General features: G+C 46.4%; 3 protein-coding genes across 3 annotated transcripts; 1 reads left to right on the forward strand and 2 right to left on the reverse strand.

The window, feature by feature from the left end:
* The first annotated feature begins 12 nt into the window (after positions 1–12).
* Positions 13–3,886, forward strand: rpusd1 (RNA pseudouridine synthase domain containing 1). Its single transcript, XM_048992123.1, has 6 exons — positions 13–114; positions 840–1,051; positions 1,643–1,766; positions 1,855–1,957; positions 2,038–2,139; positions 2,430–3,886. The coding sequence occupies exons 2-6, from the start codon at positions 870–872 to the stop codon at positions 2,822–2,824; spliced, it is 906 nt and encodes a 301-aa protein (XP_048848080.1). The 5' UTR covers positions 13–114; positions 840–869; the 3' UTR covers positions 2,825–3,886.
* An 86-nt stretch (positions 3,887–3,972) lies between these two features.
* LOC125718334 (serine/threonine-protein kinase PLK1-like) lies at positions 3,973–9,722 on the reverse strand. Its single transcript, XM_048992121.1, has 11 exons — positions 9,027–9,722; positions 8,556–8,724; positions 8,330–8,474; positions 7,963–8,056; positions 7,340–7,559; positions 7,187–7,247; positions 6,626–6,726; positions 6,475–6,552; positions 5,365–5,519; positions 4,984–5,166; positions 3,973–4,512 (listed from the first exon to the last, which is right to left on the reverse strand). Exons 1-11 carry the CDS (start codon positions 9,375–9,377, stop codon positions 4,330–4,332), a joined length of 1,740 nt encoding a protein of 579 aa, XP_048848078.1. The 5' UTR covers positions 9,378–9,722; the 3' UTR covers positions 3,973–4,329.
* Positions 9,723–11,219: 1,497 nt separating this feature from the next.
* On the reverse strand, positions 11,220–13,400 carry LOC125718510 (ras-related protein Rap-1b-like). Its single transcript, XM_048992414.1, has one exon. It carries the CDS (start codon positions 13,237–13,239, stop codon positions 12,604–12,606), a length of 636 nt encoding a protein of 211 aa, XP_048848371.1. The 5' UTR covers positions 13,240–13,400; the 3' UTR covers positions 11,220–12,603.
* Positions 13,401–16,032: the final 2,632 nt, after the last annotated feature.

Below are 16,032 nucleotides of genomic sequence, written 5' to 3' on the forward strand. Positions count from 1 at the left end.
CCACGTGATCCACACGTAGTGTTTGTACACTGACAGGTGAAATGTGGGTCTTCAACGTCGACTCCTGCGAAATAAACGGCGGAGTTGAATCATAAACTGCAAAGCAGCACCTAGGTTTGTGCCACATTGCCTGAATAAATATGCAAATGCATCCTGAGCTACGTTTCAAAACGTTAAGTTTGTACTAATTGGAGTGTGATTTTAGCTCTCTGGCTAACTAATTTTCTTCGACTGGTAATGCCGCGTTACTGTTTCTGGATCTCCAAAGCAAGGGAATGACACCTTGATAATGCGCAATTATCAGACATGATAACACACTGATCTGTTTTTTTTTCAATGCGTCATGCGATCGATTTATCCGTCAGTAACAGATGTTCGTAGAAGTTTTTTCGCCCATTGTTTCCCTGTCTGCCCCTTTCTCTGTCAATCAGATGTAGCAAGATAGAAAGTTGCTACAATTAGTATCATTTTAATTAATTCTTAGGATATAGCGTCTCTGACATCAGAATGCGTTTCTGGGAAAGGGGTGTAGTAGCATAGCAGTTAATGGAAAGTGATTAGTTATCATTCTTACCGCGCCATAGCAAAACAGCGAAATGTGTCACAACAGGGGCAGCTAATTCAGCGCTCAGGGAGCAGTGCTTGGGGGCGATACCTTTCTCTGAGTACCTCAGTGGTACTTCGCTGGTCAAGGATTCCAACCAGCATTCTTTCAACTATAAGTGTGCATCCCTAGCCACTAGGATCTGAAGTTGTGAGCCAAAGTTTGCAGGTTTTCCTCTTGGACATGCAACAGTCTGTCTTTATAGATATACCTGTTGTACTATATGGTTTTACAGTTACGTTCCTGCGACTCGTGGCACGTTGCCATGGAGCCAGCCAGTCTGGAGAACCTGCACGTGCTGTACCAGAGCAGTGACTTCATTGTGGTGAACAAACACTGGGACATCCGCATTGACAGCAAGATGTGGTACGAGAAGCAGACGGTGCAGAGCCAGCTGCGGCATCGCTTCCCGGACCTGGCGGACCCCGAAACATACTACGGCTTCAGGTCGCGCAGTAATCTCCTCCTGCACTACCTATGCGATTTATTGTCTAATCAACTGCGTTAAGGTTTTAAAAAGGCTTTTAAAAAATTATCTAAAAGTGGTAAACTTTTCCTTAATAGCAGTAGTTTTGTGTTCACCTGGGATACCATCTTTGCTTTATTTTCGTTTTTTTTTTTTTTTTGGTGCATATTAGACATTCAATATGCTCATTATCAATAAAGCTCAGTAATTTTTCAGCCTTTCCATCTAGTATAGACGCCCATCACTGAAAAAGTGGCAAAGGGAAGGGTTTGTGCCTGGGAAGGCAAAAAAACTCATGCAGTTTGTCAGAGGTGAACGACTAGGTTAAGCGAATTAGCCGTTTTTACTTATCCTGAATACAGCGTAAAATTCCAACTGGTCAGAGAGCCGGTCGTAACTCCAGGCGGTCGTTAAACAGGTAGGTCGTTAAGTGAGGAGGGTCTATAAAGGAAACTAAAGGCTGTACAAGGAGGCTTAACATCCTTTGTGCCTCTAACCCTGCAGTTTGTCTCACTGCACTGAATACATGAAGGAAACCTGACTGGAGGTTTTGGCCCCCGTGTCCTTGACAGATTCTGTCACCAGCTGGATTTCTCCACCAGCGGGGCCCTGTGTGTGGCGCTGAACCGGGCAGCAGCAGGCCGAGCCTACCGCTGCTTTAAGGACCGGCTGGTCACCAAGGCCTATCTCGCGCTGGTGGGTGGGCCACTCCCTGTCCGCTGGTCAGTGCCGCCACATGCCCATCGCGCAGCTGCTAACAGCCACACTCCCGTTTGGAACCCAGGTGCGCGGCATTCTAGAGAGAAAGAGGACGACACTGGACTTCGCCATCGGGAAGAACACCTCAGAGGGCAGGACTCACATGATGTGCATCGAGGGAAGCGAGGGTAAGGGCTCACCTCCGTCCATCGAGGGGCCATGCCAGCAACTGCGTGCTCCAGGGTAACTAGCTGCTGCTTTTCCCCAGGATGCGAAAACCCCAAGCCATGCCAGACGGTACTCACCGTGCTGGAGTACGGATCATACGACGGCGATCCTGTGACCAAAGTCCTGCTGCAGCCACTGACAGGTGTGAGAAAGTCCCAAAACACCAAAACTACAACAGTGGGGTGGAAGGTGTTTATGGTAAAGGGACAGCAGTTAGAGAACGGCTCTTAAGGGTACTGCTGCCACCTGCTGGTCACTATTGAATTCATATAGCAAAAACCATATTTTCCTAGAATGGGTTGGATTTTACAGGCAACAAATTAGCTGACTAGCATATTTCAGAATAAAATACATTTCTTTTCAGCATGGAGGAGGAACAGGTTTAGTTTAATGAATTGAAATATAGGATGCATGAGCAGCCTTTCATTACAGGTCGGACTCATCAGCTGAGAGTTCACTGCAGCGCTATTGGGCATCCTATTGTGGGGGACTTCACCTATAGCCTGCGGACGGACAGCGCCCCCTACCGCATGATGCTACATGCTTTCCTGCTGGACATCCCGCTGGAGGGCGAGCCTATCCGTGTCACGGCTCCTGACCCCTTCCAGTCCACGCTGGACACCAAATGGGTACCGCAGCACTTGGTCCAGTCACTAGAGGGCGCCCTGGAGAGCCTGCTTGGGAGCAGAGGGGACCAGTGCGACCAGAGTGATTTGAAGACCATGGGAGAGCCACCGGGGAAGGACGTCAGCAGGGCCCCACCTTTGGAGACGGAGGAACAGAGGGTTCAGTGCCAGCAGTGGCTATGCGAGTGGGCCCTGGACTGAGGAAGCGAACACACACACACACACACACACACAGGCAAACATCACACTTAGATAACACAAGGCCAGGTCTCAGGTAACAATACCTCCAGCAGGTTTGGAGGAAGATGACGATGGCACAACATGCACGAGTCCTTCCGCTTGGCCCAGAAACGTCTCCAAGTTCAAAGAGATCCTCCACATCACCTAGCGTCCGTCCTTAGGGAACTGGGGACCGGTTGTGCCCAGCAGGGAGCCTCCCCCAGCCGCACCCTTCCGGAAGCAAGGGCTCCCCTGGGCCTTCCCGTCCACCCCCACTGGGATCTGATGCTACCAGCACCAGCTGGAATTCACCTACCTTTTTTGGGGCATCATCGCTCATGTTTCACTGGCCTCATTTAAATGCATTTTACAATTTTAACCACTAAAGAGACATATTCCTACTGTATTCCAGTGATATCCATAAGTACACTGTACAGCAAAAGTTATGTTTTATTTTCTTATATTTTAGGCTTTTAAGCTAGAGACAGATGGTCTGCCTAGTCTTAGTCTGAGCATTTCCTGCTTCACCTAGAAGCATTTGCAGTGTTTATATTCAGAAAGGTGGGCGGCGAAGCTTCAGCCGAAGTTGGCAGTGCCCCATCAGGCTGGGGGTCAGATCTTTTTAAACTGTAAAGGCTTAGAGTTTTGCCCCCCCCCCCCCCATGAGCTGCTGACGACAGGGCTTGCAGATGGTAGTCGACTGTGCTGGCAGTTCTACTTTAGGTTACTGACCAAAACAGGACGGCTCTTTGTGATGGAAATCGAGCCGCTGAACCGCCATGTTGGATCGGATAGTTCCAACACTGGAGACACCTTTGCATTCCCCTTCGTGACACCCCCCCCCCCCCCCCCCAGTGTTGCACGAATATTCAATTGTTCTGCCCACCCAGTCTCTGTGATGTGACACCTCTGTCCTTTTAACCAGTGTTTTACGTGAAGTATTTTAATGGTTTTAAACTGATTTATACGCGTAAAGTAACTCACTGCAGTATTTGTATATACCCAAGTCTATTTTAAATCTGAAATAAACCTCTGCATCAGTCACAGTTTGTTCAGCTCTTGTCTTCAGGTGTCAGACGATCTGGGCCAGCATTCATCTTTGGTACACTGGCACTGTGTCACACAACGGGTTAATAAAAAGTCAAGCTTTATTCCAGCATTTGATAAAACACTTAAAAACAGGAAACATACAAACATTTAAAACGGTAAGACTGTCTGGAGAGGAAAGAAATTTTTATATAAATTTTCTTCTATAAAACACACACAGAGCTCCCTATACGTGATTGGATTCATTACCCTGCAGGCCTGATCAACGAAATCAAGTTTAAAACTGAACAGTTGCATGAGAAACCGAAGGGACATTAAGTGTTTTCAGAACAGTGAACTCACATACCTAGTACATACATAGAAAGGAACCCTCGTAAGGTGAGTGTAGTGACCTTTTGGCTGAATGGGGTGGGTTTGGGGGGGGGGGGGGGGGGGCGTGGTCAGGACGACCTGCAGGCCAGCAGCTTCTCCACCATGGTGCGGGCGTAGCGTAAGCGGCAGGCCAGATCCCGGCAGCAGCCCTGTTCCTCGATCAGGCTCATCCTGTAGGTGCGGAACTCACGGCGCTCGTCGATGTACGTCACGGCTGCCATCAAGGGGCACAGGATCAGCTTGGTGTGGTCCTGGGCGGGGGGAGGAGCAGAGGGCAACTCCTTGTGATTAAGAAATAATTACTGTACTGTTCTGAGTCTCAACCACTACTGTCACATAAATCGTGCTATGAGACTTTACATACTGTAGAAGTTCAGTTTCAACATAAAATAAAGACTGGTGTATTTATTGCAATTGCTGCGTTTTATAAAATTGTTTTTATTGAAGTGTACTGTTTGAACTTATTTAACTATTGTGTGGTCTCTGCATGGGGTTGTGCAAGGAAGAATTCCGTCATACTTAGTACATTATGCACGTGAATAAATAAAGCTTCAAATCGAACGAAAAACAATCGGACCAACATGGTTAGTGTGCAGGCAGAGAGCATGATGATTTGGACCTCACCACTGGAAGGATGTGGTTCGTTGGCATAAAAAACATTGACAGATTATAAGCATTTCATGGAAGGTTCCAAGTTAGCGTAGATTCTGCTCCCTCCCCACCTGGAAAAAGTTGATCTGCACGGTGCCGTTGCTCAGGTGCAGCACGATGGCGCTCTTGGTGCGGAACCAGTGGCACAAGTAGGGCAGACGGGCCAGCTCGTCGCCGTCCCGCCGTGTGATGTTTGCGCCCGCCTTCAGCAGATGCTCGCTCATGTAGTTCCGGAAATATTTCAACAAGGTTATCTGGGTGGGAACAAAAAGGTTAGAAGTGCTAGCGAGAGGGGCAGGGTTAGCAATTATAAAGACTGAACATAGTTCAAGGAGAGGTGATTTTAACAAAGTTTAAAAAACAAACACAAACCAACAAACACATATTGCAAAAACAACCCAACTACATTATTCTGCTCGGTGAGCCTGGGGACTGGCACGGTGGATGCCCACCTTCTTAGCCAGGGCCGAAGGGTAGGAGCGGACGTTCATATAGGACTCGCAGCTGTTCCTTTCTATGTACTGCAGGCTGTCCCCGTCACTGTACATGATGAGCCGCGTAGAGTCGTTGAAGAGCACGCCCACGCTGTTGTCACACAGCTGGTATCCTGTGGGGTGGTTGCAAGCACAGGGCTCGTATTCACAAAGCATCCTAAGGCCAAAGGTAGCTCCTAACTCGCCATTTATAAGAAACTCCTAAAACTTATGGCCCAATCAGTCCTAAATTTCTCCTAATTATTATTATTATTTTATTTTTACTAAGAGTAATTCACAAAGCCCCTTAGCGCTGAAAGTAGCACCTAAATCTGGGAGAACTAAAAAGTAGTCGAGAGGACTCCTAAGTCACTAAGGCCGATTCACAAACCACTTATAGTGATCATTATAACCAATTTCTTTCTTTTTCTTTATGTCTCAAGCAGATTACCGTCTAATTGACATTTGTATATTTATTACATGAATATAAGGTAATAAAACGCCATCATGTTTTCAATGCACGCAGCATTAGCCTCAGGTAGCTAGCCAGAAGCAGATGGGTTACCGCAAGGCAAAGTAATGACAAAATGTTGTCATGTTTAAAAACAAAAATGATCACTAAACGGACTGCTTGATTACAATAAGCAAATTATTTTTTAAACAGTATTTGTACAGGAATGATTTTGTCCCAAGCTATTTGATCTATACAAGCGGTTGATCACTATAACCATGATCACTATAAGCAGTTTCCACTGTATTTGTGTTTATGGGATGTTGCACATACATTTTCACCCCGTGGTTATTGCAGGCAAGCTTGTGCATGAGAACTTATGTCAGTCAAAGCGACAGTCTTACTCGTAGCTTAGGAGTCGGCTCTTTTCCTAACTAAAAGTTGCTTTCAGCCACTTTGTGAATCGGTTTTATGAAAAAACTTCAGGTTAAAAACAGTGCAATTTAGAAGTACTCAGTGATAAGATAAAATGCTTTTTGAATACAGGCCCAGGATGCAGCAGCAGCACGGTAACCAGCCAGCTGCCCACTGGCTTCCCCCCCAGGTGGATGGCGGCGGACACGCGGGACGTGACTTACCAAGACCGTACTTATCAGAGTAGTCGACCCACTTGCTAATCCAGAAAATGGGAATACAGGCGGGATCCTCTGCCTCCTCTGTGGGGAAAGCAGAGCCGTTTAGGACATGTGGTACTCGAAGCAGCGATGCCATCCATGGTCCCTCACTCACCCTGTCGGATCAGCGCCCGGTCCGACGGCTTAGAGATGTCAACGCTGCTGAGCTGTTGGAGCAGGTCGGACAGGTAACCGGCGATCATCTCGGCGACGTCCCTGTGCGGGATCACCAGGCAGGTGCTTCAGCATGACACGGTAACCAGATAAAGCCAGGATACATGGGGACACAACACGCGTGAACAACTGTCTTACTAGGGTCTTGCTCTTTTTGTTAGATGTTGTGCAGCACTGTTCCAATACTGCTTACGCTTGTACCCAGGCACTGACTGGAAGCTCAGCCTAGCTGCACTTATGCCTAGTCGACTCCTTGATGTTTGCAATGCGCTATTTGTCTCACTTGAATGTCGCTTTGGACAAAAGAAACTGCTAAATAAAATAGATGTAAATGTAAAAACATGTCCATTCAACAAAGTTATATAGGCATTTATGGAAATTGTCCTCTGCCTTAAAGATGAAGCAGGATATATGGCTATAGACCTTGTTGGGGGGGGTAAGGAATTCATAGGCTACGTTAGGAGAAGGAAAGGAAGTTTATCTCAGGAGGGTTCAGCTTTACCTTGGCTGCAGATCCTCCTTGGGCTCCAGTTTCCCCATCTTCTCTAAGGGACTCTCCGTTCCTGGAGGACCATGGGGGGGGCAAATGAGGATCATCCTTCGAGGTCATACGGTAACGAAATGAAGCAGAGTCAGGAACCGGGCAAGACAGGACCTTTGTTGAGCGCGGTGAGGGGTTGGCGGAAGCTCGGTTCCAGCGTGCTGGGGACGATGGAGAAACGGGGTGGCACAGTGAGGCAGCTGGTGGGCAGGTGCAGGGGCGTGTAGCCGGACGTGAAGAAGTCGTCCGCAAGCAGGTCGCTAATGGTGGGCCGCTTTGAGGGGTCGGGGTGGAGCATCCGGCGAATGAGAGCCATCGCTAGAAGGTTGATGTGCTGAGGACATGGAGTGGAGTCACAAGGATGCTTAATGAACAGACCAACAAAGCGAACACCTGAGCCCAATTCGCCTTTATACATTTAAATAGCTCCACTTTTTAAAGGGCCAGTTCACTTTTAAGGGTTTAGGCCAGGGGTAGGTAACCTGATCCATGGAGAGCCGGTGTAGGTTTTTGGGATGCCCTCTCAGTCAAGCAGCGATTCTCAACTCCAGTCCTGGAATCCACTGTTATTGGCTGATTGAGAGGCCATCCCAAAAACCCACACCGGCTCCATGGATCAGGTTCCCTACCCCTGGTTTAGGCACTAAAACCATACTAAAGAGGACCTGGGACTAATCTTTCGAGTATGGCAAAACTCAACATGTAGAGGTGATAAACAGCAGCAGTTCAGAGCTCACCCTGGGAATAGTGTAGTCGTTCTTCTTGATACGGATATACGTCTCCTTCAAACAGGACGTCTCAAATGGAGGCTTCCCTACCAGCAATGTGTACCTATGAGGCAACCATAAATGATGAAGGTTCCGGGCAGACACTTCTTTCATCAGAATTGGGTAATTCAGGTCCAGAGAGTAAAAGTCTTAGACCAGAATTTTGTTTCAACCAACCAGTCCAGTACTCTCAGATTGTGACTCTTTATGCTCAACTGGTTAGTTGAAACAAAATCTTGGTCTGGATTTTTACTCTGTGTGTCATATACAAGCAGACTACATTACTAAAAATCAAGTCACTGGAAGTGAGATCCGTTATCAACCCGCCCGCCCTTACAGGATGCAGCCTAGTGACCATATGTCCACCTCGAAGCTGTGGCCCTTCTTGCACAAAACCTCTGGGGCGATGTAGTTGGGTGTTCCACACAGAGTCTTCTTCCTCTCACCATCATACTCGATCTTCGTAGCTAGCCCAAAATCACCTGCAGTAAAGGAAAACTCAGCTCAGTCACCTGAACCGAATGCAAACAGGCTGGATAAAGGTGCCAAAACGGGCACTCCACCTATCTTGACCTCCATGTCATCATTGAGAAACAGGTTGCCCAGCTTGAGGTCACGATGAATGACCCTGTTGTTGTGAAGATACTGGCAGCCCTGGATTGTCTGCCGCATGTAGTATCGAGCTTCTGGCTCTGTAACCGACTTTCTTCTCTTGTGCAGCTCCAGGAGAGACTGAAAGACAATCAAGGGGCTTTGTGTGTTATAAATCAGTGGAGAAAGTGCATGCACCTCAAGGAATCTGAGCTAAACAAATATGAGTTCTACACGTCATCCGCGGACTACAGTAAGAATCCCTCTCTGTTGAGCAGGCGAGTAAACTGATGTTGAGAAGTAACGTCAGAACAGAGATGGTCTAAGGAATGTCAAAACTGGAAAAGCAACTTTCAGAGCTGCATTTCAACCCTAACACACTCACTCTGAATTCGCTTTACTGTAAATATACATGCATTCACGTTTCATCAGCTCGCACTCACCCTTCGCCGGCACATCTCCAAAACCACGAAGACGAAATCCTCATCCTCGAAGAAACCGTGAAAGCCAACAACGTGCGGGTCGTCGAGGCTCTTGTGGATGGCGATTTCCATAGACATCTTCTCCTTCTGGCTGGGCTTCAGCAGTAAAGCTTTGGGAACCACCTTCCCGGCGAACACCTCGCCCGTGTCCATGTCCGTGATCTCGTAGCACTTGGCGAAGCCGCCCTTGCCCAGGAACCTTCCCCGCCGGTAGCGCTTCCTCTTCCGTGGGTCCACTAGCACCTCGGGGACCTCTTTCAGAGGGGCAGACCTGGGGTCGACGTGCGCCGGCGCCTTTATCCCTGCGCTCATTTTCAAAGCTCACGTTTTCCCTGATAGTTTATAATATATATTTTTTTTTATATAGCCTACAGCCCTTGTGAGTTTTATCCAGCTTTAGTCAACGAGCGGCTAGACAGCTAGCTAACTCCTGTAGTACTGTTAATCTCTAGTTTATAAAATCAGATTATTTCAATAAAACAATTTTTATACATTCACGACCGTAAAGTGGCACAGAGATAGTTTATATTTTATCAAAAATAATTACATTATGTGCAAAAAAATGTATATAAACAAATCGCCACAATCATCCGTCTTTCACACCGCCCGTCTCCATGGTATCTCCCCCTCCGCGAGCGAACCGCAGGATTTCAAATCCTGCTCCGTTCCGTAAGACGCCGCCTGATTGGTCCTCCCGATTTGAATCGTAGGCTTGCGCCCCAAGGCACCATGGGAGCCTTAAACTTAAATAACTTGGATTTAAAGGGTCTGTTCCCACCCAAACAGCTGTCATTTGGACTAAGTGTAAACCAGCAGCGTCGCTACGGATTTATGAGAAGGAGGGGATCTGAACTTAATGAAAATTAATCTGAACGCACTGTACTAGTATACATCGCGCCCTATGTCTATTAATTTGATTGCGTGTGTGTATTTAATCTGTGCTTAGATATTTACATCTATGGTTATATTTATATATATGTTTCTATTTGCACTTTTTATACATATATCTCCTATTACATTAACACTAACTCAGGCCTCATTGTGCAATATTCTGGAATGTCTTATTTCAGTTGCTATTCAGATTACAACAATTATACATTCTATTTATATATAAAACCACACAAATATACTTGCACAATTTATATGTAATATTTTCTTTTTAGTACTTTAAATTAGTCTAATTTGTAGCTTTTCCCTGATATTTTCCTGATAGTTAACTGATATTTGTTACATGTGAGTGCATCAAATGAGAGAACATTTTAAACTGGATTTGAGGAAGCACTTCTTTACACAGCGTGTAGTTGGAGTATGGAATAGTCTTCCTGCTAGTGTAACGCAAGATAAAACCCTGGGTTCCTTTAAATCGGAGCTAGATAAGAGTTGAACAACTCTGAGCTATTAGTTAAATTCTTCCCAAACGAGCTTGATGGGCCGAATGTCCTTCTCTCGTTTGTAAATTTCTTATGTTCTAGGACTGCTACTGCTTTTGTTGTCCTCTGTATAACGACAATAAAGAAATCTTATCTATCTTATCTTGTACTTGATGGTGTATATGCATACTAAGACATTTTGGAGAATTCTACGCTTCCAGCTTTGTGGGAACCGTTTGGAGAAGGCCCTTTCCTGTTCCAGTATGAACGGTGCACAACGCAAGGCCCATAAGGACATGGTTGGGTGAGTTTGGTGTGGAAGAACTTGACTGGCCCACACAGAGCCCTGACCTCAACCCCCATCGAACATCTTTGGGATGAACTACAGCAGTGATTGCGAACCAGACCTTCACGTCCAACATCGGTGTCTGACCTCACAAATGCTCTTCTGGATGAATGGGCAGAAATTCCCACAGATACACTCCAACATGTTGTGGAAAACCTTTCCAGAAGAGTGGCAGATGTTATGGGGGGGGGACCAGCTGCATGCCTGTGGATTTAGAATGTGACGTCATATAAGTTCCTGTAGGTGTCATGGCCAGGCGTCCCAATACTTCTGCGAATATAGTGTGTTATGTTGTTGCAGAGGGAGCCACTAAGCATCTTGGGTAACCCACTCGCACAATGAAAAATCGTTGATCCATCGGGGGAGGAGGTGTCCCCCCTCTAAAATTAAAGATGTTTTATCGATGCATTGACTAGATTCAGCACCTTTTCTGTTTATTCTTTTATTATTGAATCATCCAGTGTGTTGATAAAAAAAAGCAGCATTATTCTCAGTTAATTGTAAAGTTTCAGTAGCAGACAATTACATTTTAGACTAAATGTATTACACCCCACTGGCAGGCCGCTGCCTGTGCTGCGCTGAAAGGCATATGTTTAACATCACAGTTGTTTGCAGTACTTTTCATGAATGCACAATACTTACATTATTAAAATATATAAGTATATACTGAATATGATTAAAGACAAAAACGAGTGGGCATTAAATATAAATATATCAGATTGGATTCTGGCTCCTCACCCGTGAACCAGGAACAACCTACCCCCACCTGTTCCGATATTATATAAAATATAAGAGGACAATTAGCTTACATTTCATCACCAGGTTTGTTCAGTTCGAGGCATTTCCGACTGTAACGAACCATGACAACCACTAGAGGGCGGAATAGCGCCCAGGTCTGGCGACACATGAATCGATGCGCCGTGCAACGTGGAGTCAATGGGGAGCGACTAAACAAACCGATTTCAATACAACTTTGCAACTAAGAACTACTTGAATACTAAGATGAATTGGAAGCTTATTTTAATTTTTTCCTGAATTTTTCTGTCTTTCCTTTTCCCTGTTATTGTATTGTACCGTCTTAATGACGTAATGCAGGGGTGGCCAATCTTATCCGCAAAGGGTGGCTGTGTATGCAGGTTTTTGGGATAACCTTTAGGTCAGCTGTTCACACCCAGGTGTGAGGACTCTTCAGCCAATCAGTCCTCTAATTAGTAATCTAATTAGGGAGTTACAACGAAAACCCACATACACACCGGGTCTTTGCAGATAAGATTGCCCATCACTGCTGTATAATGTAACACAACACACTCATGTAAAGTACCTTGGGGCAGGCATTGTGAAGGCGCTATATAAAAACAAATTACATTGAATTGAACTCTCTTACCAAAGGCAATCTGTTATGCATTGCCTGATCATATTACTTGTGTGATAATTTGATAGTAAAAGCTGATGCTATTAAACTGTGCGGCTGTAAATTCCCAGATGCATATCAACCACATTTAAAATATGCAGTTATCTGAGCAATTTAACTACGCGGTTTCCATTTATCACACACCTACACAAGTTCATTTTAATTACTCCTCACACCCTCGGGAAAATATGTCTGTTGTACAGTTTAACAAGCACTTAATATTTACATTAGAATTAGCAGCTCTGTGCCGAGTTGGTGCAGCGCCCATTCCACTCCATGCGCCTTTTGGAAAAAGTTGGAGCTAAAATGAAGCAGGCTGGGCATCTTCCACGCCGTTTCTCGCTGTGTTCACGTCCTGCTCCAGTCATGATATCAACCAGACACCTTGTGAGGCAGAGCTGTAGCTCTCGGCTAGCAGACGGTGCAGCTGTCTGCCTTCTTTATCAGCGGCTTTTTGCGCACCAGAGCGCCGTCCTTTGGCACAGTTCCCCTGCGCACTGGCAGCCCCGCGTTCAGGCTGCTAGGGAAGTTCACCTGCCGCAAGAGCTCCTCGAAAACTCCCGCGACGTTCAAGCCGCTCTTGGCGGACGCCTCCACGAAGCTGGCGCTCCAGTCCAGCTCTACGATGGTCATGCTCTCCTTCGCGGGAACCCGGCGATGGTTTCCCAGGTCGGCTTTGTTACCAACCACGGTAATGGGTGTGAGCTTGCTCCCCTTCAGCTCCAGGATCTCCTCCCGCAGCCTGTGCACCTCCTCGAAGGACTCGGGGTCGTTGATAGAGTAGACCAAGGCGAAAGCATCGCTCTGGCGGATGCAGAGCTGCCTCATCGCCGGGAAGGAGTAACTACCGCTGGTGTCCATGATCTCGATGCGCATCTTGGTCCCATCCAGGTCGTGCTCAATGCTGTGCAGCTCCTCCACAGTGCGCTTGTGCTTGGGCTCGAAATTGTCCTGCAGAAACCTCCGGATCAAGGCGGTCTTGCCCACCCCCGCCGCGCCGAAGAACACCAGGCGGACGGTGGTCTTGTTCTTCTCGGCCGGAGACATCGCTCCGCGCTATTTAGGGAATGGACACCCGTCTGAATTTGCGCAGACCGATAAGGGCAGTATGCTGACGCTCCACAAAAGTGGAAGAGAAAACAAGGCTGTTCCTTTCCTGACTCCTAAAAACTTTATTAAGAAGAGATTCCTAAAGTCAGGAAGCGTCTAAGTTTAACCTTATGTACTGTGCAGAATCTCCGCCTCAGCTGCACTTGCCAATGATGCAGGAGGAGGCGTGATGCGCTTCCAGCAAGGCGCCGCCTACCGACAAACCACTAGTATCTAGTTCTTTGACGGGTCTGAAAGGCGTGCTGGTATGCTGCCGAGTGCGCTAATTATACGCGATTTTAGGCTTTTCCCTGACTCTAACTACGAAAAGTAACTAAGATTACGACTATCATACTGTCCATACATTACGTGGTATTTTGATTTTCCAGTGCAACGCTGGTTATTCGTCAAACGGGGTGAATAAACACAAAAGTGTCCAGACTGCGTTTTTCAAGTTGCTGTATTGCCGTTTTTTTCTTCTGATTCACACCATACTGTATTTGGCTTATGGTAAGCCATAAGGAGTTATTTACTGTCACGCCAACAAAAGAAAATGATAAATTAAAACTTTAGAACCACGCCTCTTGTATTTCAGTTACTGTTGTGGTGTATATTATATTTACAAGGAACGCAGATCATATGGCAAACACAGGACAAACTCTCATGTATTTTGGGCTTGCTTTCTCCATATTACTTTGCACAGTGGGGTTATTTTCGGCTTCTTTTCATGGGTGAGGTTGCTTGTCTGTCGTCCCGATCTGCACCAGCTTGCTGTATTCCTAAAGTACGCTGTAGCGAATGGCTTTTTCATTTCACACCGAATGAATGATTACGCAAACACAGCTGTTGATTTCAGCATTTCCTTTTCACGCTGCAATTAGCCTACGTATATAAATAACCGCAGCCTCAAAAAATAAAATAGGAGAGGGTCACGAGAGTCAGAACTGGACATTTGTTAATATTAAAACAGTATTTAATTTTTATAAAGCCTTGGTCTGCGGGATACCGCTCTATCCAGTCTGCTCGTTTCACTGGTCCAGTCACAGCCTCCGGCTTAAGGTATCCATTAGGGATACACGTGTACCTTTATCTCTTCGGTAATTAAGGCATCGCTTTAGAGGCAGAATACCAGATTGGTTAGGAGTCTATTGTGACTGTCATGGTTAGCGAACGTGCTCACCCTGTCAGCTTCCTCCTTAGGGGTGCCCTTCTTATTCTGTCGATAAGAATCAAGGGATGTGAGGCCACTGTAGCGGCTGACATTTAATCCCGTGTATCAGTGAATAAAGACTTTAATTGTGGCTGCCTGGTGGAGCGAGAGAGGCAAGGTGTAATACAAAGACGGACAAAGAGAAGCAAGCAAGCAGTCTAAAAAAAATGACAGCAAGCGTGACATTTTCATTATATGTCCATGGTCTTACAGAATGGGGGACACACCGGTGGTAAACCAGCCGGGCAGATTGTGTCATTCTCAGTGTTGCCCCAATGTCTGTGTGATGCATGATGGGAAAGGATACGAGAGATTCTCAGGGCCATTCCAAGGACCACAGTGGCAGGTTTGACAAACCAAAAGGTGGAGACACATCAAAGATCAAACGGAGATGCAGCCATATCCATTCCAAGGTCTGCTAGGGATTTGATATCCAGCTTCTGACTCTCCATTTGATGCTCAGTCTTCTACGTGGGATTCTTCTTGCACATAGACAAAGCTCTTCTCTGGTAACAGTACACTATATGGACAAAAGTACTGGGGCTGCTGGCCATTACACCTACAGGAACTTTTATGACATCCCTTTCTCAATCCATAGGCATCAATATGGAGTTGGTCCCTCCTTTGCAGCTATAACATCTGCCACTCTTCTGGGAAGGCTTTTCACAAGATGTTGGAGTGTGTCTGTGGGAATTTTTTGTCCATTCATCCAGAGGATCATTTGCGAGGTCAGGCACTGATGTTGGACGTGAAGGTCTGGCTCGCAATCTCTCTTTTATTTAGTTCATCCTAACGGTGTTCGACGGGATTGAGGTTAGCGCTCTGTGCGGGTCAGTCAAGTTCTTCCACTCCAAATTCACCCCACCATGTCTTTACAGACCTTGCGTTGGACACTGGGCCACAGTCATGCTGGAACAGGAAAGCGCCTTCCTTCCCCAAACTGTTCCCACAAAGCTGGCAGCCTAGAATTGTCCAAAATATATTGGTATGCTGAAGCATTAATAAATCTCTTCCTTGGAACTAAGGGGCCTCGCCCAACCCCTGAAAAACAACCCTATACCAATATCTTTCATCCACCAGACTTTACAATCGGCATAATGCAGTCAAAAGTTGTCTTGGCATCGACCAAACCCAGACTCATCCTTCAGGCTGCCAGGCAGAGAAGCACAATTCCACTGACACGTTTCCCCAGCTTTGGAGTCCAATGGCGGCATGCTGTACACCACCCCATCCCTCGCGTAACTTTGTACTTAGTGATGTGAGGCTTGCATGCAGCTGCTCAGCCATGGAAGCCCATTTCACGAAGCTTCTGCTACACGGTTAATGCCAGAGGAAATTTGGAACGCTTGAATTTACTGAGATTCGAGATCTTCTGAACCACCCATTCTATCACAAATGTTTGTGAACCTGACTGCATAAATAGGTGCTTGCTTTCATGCACCTGTGGTAATGGGCTTGAATAAAACACCTGAATTCAATGACTAAGTGGTGTGTCCCAATGCTTTTGCCCATGTAGTTTATCTGTGAATCTTGTAGATGCC

This window comes from Brienomyrus brachyistius, chromosome 22, assembly GCF_023856365.1.
Source record: "Brienomyrus brachyistius isolate T26 chromosome 22, BBRACH_0.4, whole genome shotgun sequence".
In the NCBI taxonomy this organism is placed as follows: Eukaryota; Metazoa; Chordata; class Actinopteri; order Osteoglossiformes; family Mormyridae; genus Brienomyrus; species Brienomyrus brachyistius.